Consider the following 5,955-nt stretch of genomic DNA (forward strand, 5'->3'; position numbering starts at 1 on the left):
CTCTCTCTCTCTCTCTAGTCAGAAATGATGGATCCTTTCTACAGCGAGATGAAGCAAAACAAAAGGGAATATGATTGGCTCTTTGCAGTTGCAGACGCAAACCATGGCATACCAAACAAGTGTGCTTGTGGTCAATATATCGTAGTGGAGACAGGCGAGCAAGGAAGGCGGTACTATGTATGCAAAGTGTTTGAGGTTAGAATGATGTGCGGTATACAAATATATGTTTGTTTCTCTTGTTAATTTGTTGACTTTCAAAATTACCCTTGCATCTTCAGGATGATGGCTCGCACTTTCGCATTTGCCTTCTTCAAGCACTTGAAGATGAGGTGAATGATTTGAAGAAAGACGTTCGTGACGAGGTCGAGACCCGCTTGAGGCTGCAATTAAAGATTCAACAAATGAGTAAGGAGATCGAAGAGCTCAATAAATTAGTCAAGGGTTTTTCTTAATTTCGTGTGTTAGATTCCCTAAATATCTTATGAACTTGGTGGTGCTCTCGTGTTTTTCTCTTGTGTTCTAAACTTATATATTGCTATGTTTTTCTGTTCGCTATGTTGTTATGTTTTACCAGTACTACACCTTCAATTAAGAAACATCAAAATTAGTTATACATCAACCAACATAAGTTTAAACATATAAAACAAACGAGATATAGCAGTAGTTAAGAGTTTTTCCACCATATTTTCAACAGCCAACAAAACCAAGTTTACAGCCAGGTACAAAAATCTCATTTTTCCTTCTTAGACCTACTCATTGTCTTGTTCAGGTTGTCATCCAGTGTGTGCACCGACCGTTTAACCCCCTTTCCTTTTTACTCTCTCTTTCACATCCTCAGGTGAGTCCTCAGGCGAGTCATCACCTTCTTCCTCAACATAAGCTTCCAATGAAGCCAACAAGATGTCTAACGCCTCCATCTTGTTCTTCGCATCTACAATCTTGTTATTCTCATCTACAGCTTTTTCTTCCAGTGCAGTGTCTCTCATGTCTTACGCTATCAACTCTCCCATTTCTTCTTCCCTAGCATTATCTAGTTCTCTCAATTCAGTTAAATCCTGCAATAGTCTTACAGTGGGGAGAAGGATACAAATCAGACTAGTTTTAGTACAATTACTCACTAAACATCAATCACTACCTTTTATCCCAATTAGAAAACGAAATAGGCATCCTAATTATACCAATTTATTTCTCAAACTAACAGATTGACATAGAATCACTCATCCTCGTGTCAACATAGTTCTCGTCTTCTTCCCCTTCTTCAACCGAATCCATCGCGTTTATGTTCTCATTCGCTGCGGCCAAGTTCGTATCTCTATCCTCTTCCTCAGTAGTAGGGGTTTTCTCTCCCTTTAGTTTCCTTGTGTTAACCATTTTTCAAAACCTGCAAATCAAGGACATCAACAAACCAACCAGACAAAGTTCTTCATCAAACAAAATCCAAGTTACCTATTATTACGAGAGAACCGTGGGAGACAGTCGAGAGGAGACGATATCCGAAAAGCTTCTTCTTTTTTACGACTTTCTTTCAAAACGCTAGGGCGGTTAAAATTAGGGATTTTATCGCGGATATACCGATAGAGAGATTCGAGATGATTTCTCGCTTGCTTTTTGCTGTTTACATTTGCCATCCAAACAATCAGTTGACATTGGCCCATTAAGGAGACAGAGCCCATTTATCATAGTATTGGGATGGATACACCCGAGATTTATATCGCCGTTTACTTTTGCCATTTAAACGTTTAATCATGTGACAAGTGCCCATTATAGAGAGTATTGAGCCCATTTGATGAGATGAGGACATTATCTCTCTATCTATCTCTAATAACCCATGAGGACACCATTGTAGCTCAAATCATCTTTGTTTAAATCTTTCTTTTTTATCTTTCTGTCTCCAATAACCCATAGGATTTTTAAATCTCAGACAATAGTTTTTCTTGTTTTTTTATGCGCCTACTTACAAATACACACAACAGGTGACTATGAAGATAAAACGGTTTGCACACGACATAGGAAAGGATAAATAGAAACAAAATGATTAAGTGGTTTGCACACCACATAGAAAAGGTTACAGAGCAACAAAGCAAAGAAACTCCTTGCTATTAAACGAAAAATCATTGCCATTAGCTTGCCATTTCTCTCATTTGAAGCCGTGCTGGTAACCTGCCATTTCGTTTCATTGCCATTAGCTTGCCAGTTTGAAGGGTAGCGCTGGTATTTTGAAATAATGGGACTACTCACACAAATTTCCGTTTCAGGGGTACCGATTCCACAATGTCCCTTCAAAGTGAGGCATAACAGCGAAATAACTCTTTTATAAATTGATATGGGGTTTCTATTTCTAGGGAATATATGTATCTAAAAGACAAAAGCTGTCAGCTTATACAAAAACTTCTTTACAAGTTATGTTGATGCATTCAATTTTCCCATTCATTTGCATCTCACTTGGGGTAACTTTCTTTTTCTTTTTAATTCAATGTTTTGGTAAATTTTGGTTTTGGAAATAAATTGTCTAACGTTTCAATTTTGCATTTATTTTCTTTTCGATGCCACATAACGTATTTCATTACCTTTTTAAAATGTGATACGAAACGTAATTTAGATATTCATATTTGTTGACCAAAAAAACCATGTATTTGTTAACGTATTTCATTAACTTTTACTTCATGTGTTATTTACAAATAATGTCACTGTATTTTAAGTTTGGTTTTTAACATTCATTAAGGGTAAATTAGTAATATAATTTTAAGACCAATTCTTTAATTATCTTAAGATTAGTCCACGTTCTAATTCATTTTTAATGTCTAAGTTGGATATTATAAGAAGATTTTTGTTGATTTCCTTATATTGGTCACGTTTTTTTTTGATGAAATTTCAAATTTATTGATCAAAACTAAAACTTAGATTTACATGATGATGATAAGCTAATCTAAAGGGTAAAGAATAAAAGAATAATATGTCTTAAATGGTGTAGACATCAAACAATCTCCTTAGCAGAGGCTCCAGCTTGTGATTTCCCCTGTATTTCAGTGAAGAAATTTGATTTTTGACCAGGTTTCCAATGATTTTAGTAGTCCTCTCCACTGATGCACATGTACCGCCACGCCTTCTAGAGTTCCTCTCCTACCACAACACATAGATAGAAGTCTGAAATACTAATTGCAGAAGAACTATATCAAGCATGTTCCTATTCAGACGCAGTAAGGAGGCAACACTCTCTTCCCAGTCCGGTGTTATTGCTGCACCAAGTAGCCTCTAAGCAACATTCATCCAGACAGTGAAAGTATAGGGACAAGCAAAAGACAAGTGGTCTCTGCTTTCATCCTTCTCCCTGATATCACTCAAATTACCCTAAGTAGTGAATTACTCTCTCAAATAAGAGGTTCAGAAGTAGTTCTTAGGGATCAAATCCACAGAGACTCTAGGATTACACAATAGATTTATAGTCTTTGAATTAAAGCTAGATTAATAGGTTAATAGGTTTTAAAGCAGTAAATGAATTGGTGAGCAAGGTAATTGCTCGATTGGTTTGATTTGAGGTTGTTAACAGTTGGGGAATATAGCTAGATTCAGGTATTTTCTCAGGTATGATAAGTAAATAACTTAATTTGGGTTTTTAGGGGTTTATTGATATTAACCGTTCTCAAACTCAAACTTAGGTATAATCAATTAGATTATCTAATCTGGATCTCGGATTTCAACTTTCGTATGTTAATCACGAGAAAGTGTCGATCGATGATTCGTAAAGAATATCGATCGATACACCTTTCAAAATATTGATCGACAGAACTGTCGTCGCGTCGATCGATGCTTCTTCCAGAAAGCTTTACGACGGGTTTGATTAGTGTTCTCTAACTTACTAGACCAACTTTCGTGTGTATCTAGTTCGTTAGATCATACTAGTTTAGTTTCAGGTAAAAGGCCAAGTTCTCACTTGCACCAGTCAGTCCTAAGATCTAAGATTCATGGTTTATCAACCCTAAGTTTAGTAGTAAGAACAACTAGATGAAGAACTAATTAAATCACCCTAACAAAAATTTAAGCTAGCAATACATAAATCAACCTGATGAGAAACCTAAATCTAACAGTGAGATTACTCAGACATATTCATAAAAGACATGGTTATGATTGTCTGAATAATATTGCAATAGATAAATAAACTGAATAGAGTAAAGAAACAAAGGGAGTTCAACAATGGCTTAGAAAAAGTAAATTAGGACGATTCCATCGTTAACCATGAAGTGGCATTTTTTCCAATTTAAAGCTAGGTTCTTTTCTTCGCATCTTGCCAGAACTTTACATAGGTAGTCGAGACAGTTTTTGAAACTAGATCCATATATCGTCCATAAAGACTTCCATGAAATCTTCTATCATATCCGTAAAGATTGACTTCATGCATTGTTGGAAAGTGGGAGGAGCATTACAAAGACCGAATGGCATTCTGCTGTATGCAAATGTTCCGTAAGGGCATGTAAAGGTGGCCTTTTCTCGATCGTCAGGATGTATAGGGATTTGGAAAAATCCAGAGTATCCATCAAGAAAACAGTAATATTGGTGATTTGCCAATCTTTCCAACATTTGAACAATGAAGGGTAAAGGAAATTGATCTTTTCTGGTGGCAGCGCTTAGCTTCCTATAATCGATACACATTTGATGTCCAGTGACAGTTCACGTGGGATTGAGTTCGTTTTTATCATTCTTAACCACTGTAATTCCGCCTTTCTTAGGTATAACATGCACGGGGCTCACCAAGTTGCTATCCGAAATTGGGTAGATGATTCCAACATCTAGAAGTTTGATGATTTCCTTTTTAACAACTTCTTTCAAGTTTGGGTTTAGCCTTCTTTGATGTTCCACTAACGATTTGGAATCGTCTTCTAAGTGAATTCGGTGTATGCATAGATCTGGAGAGATACCAGGAATATCCTCGAAAGAGTATCCGAGGGCTTTCCTATACTTGTGCAATTTATTCAATAACAATGCAAGTTCTCTGTTGGTTAGGTTGGCGTTTACGATTACGGGGTAAGAATTATTGTAGAGAAAAGCATACTTGAGTCCGGTGGGCAATTGTTTTAACTCAATTTTTGGTGCTTTTTCGAGATCCCAATTTTCTAGAGGGGATGGTTGTCGATCGATGGCGGCCTTTAAATATCGATCGACGTTAATTTCCGAATCGTCATCCTCCACGTCATCGACATTTTCTATTTCTACACTTGCGTCCATTAATCGCGCGTATTCATCAGCTCTGATGTTGATGCTAAATGTTTCCTCTTCGGTAGATGTGAGCAATTTTTCCAGGGGATCATCTGAGCATAGGTCTATAGAGGATTATTCAGCCAACTCAGAGATATCGTCCACATAAGAGGCTTGTTTATCGATTAAGGGTCGTTTTATCAGTTTTTCCATATCAAAGGTCATTGGAATGTTTCCAATGTTTAAACATATCTGACCTTCCTTGACGTCGATGATTGCACCAGCGGTAGCTAGAAATGGTCTACCTAAGATGAGGGGATCTTTTGGTTCATTCTGGTAATTCAACACAACGAAATCCGTTGGTACGTGACAGTCGTTAATTCTTATCGGCACGTCATGTAGTACTCCCTCAGGTACTCTAACGGATCTATCGGCAAGAACCAAAGTTATTTTGGTTGGTCTGAACTCGTTGTATCCCAGGGATATCGCGACAGAGTGTGGAATGAGATTCACGCTGGATCCTAGGTCACAAAGGGATCGAGGAAAACTCTTATTTCGTATGTTGAAATCTAGAACAAAACTGCCCGGATCAGATCTCTTGATCAGAGTTTCGCCTTGGATTATTGCACTCACTTCCTCCGAAACTATCATGACGCTGTGTTCAGCAGCTGGGAAGCTGTTGGATACCATATCCTTTACATATTTCTTTATCGAAGGTGACACTTTCATGGCATCACTTAGTGGCATTTCCAACGTGATCTTATC

The 5,955-nt window shown here is 37.3% G+C and overlaps 1 protein-coding gene across 1 annotated transcript; it reads right to left on the bottom strand.

Annotated features, from left to right (window-relative positions):
- Positions 1-4,665: 4,665 nt before the first annotated feature.
- LOC106323993 lies at positions 4,666-5,220 on the bottom strand. Its single transcript, XM_013762025.1, has one exon. It carries the CDS (start codon positions 5,218-5,220, stop codon positions 4,666-4,668), a length of 555 nt encoding a protein of 184 aa, XP_013617479.1.
- Positions 5,221-5,955: the final 735 nt, after the last annotated feature.

This window comes from Brassica oleracea, chromosome C2 (assembly GCF_000695525.1).
Source record: "Brassica oleracea var. oleracea cultivar TO1000 chromosome C2, BOL, whole genome shotgun sequence".
Lineage (NCBI taxonomy): Eukaryota > Viridiplantae > Streptophyta > Magnoliopsida > Brassicales > Brassicaceae > Brassica > Brassica oleracea.

Bases quoted from the DNA above. Each gene is read 5' to 3' on its own strand.
- LOC106323993 (XM_013762025.1), bottom strand. From the start codon at position 5,220: ATGGACGCAAGTGTAGAAATAGAAAATGTCGATGACGTGGAGGATGAC.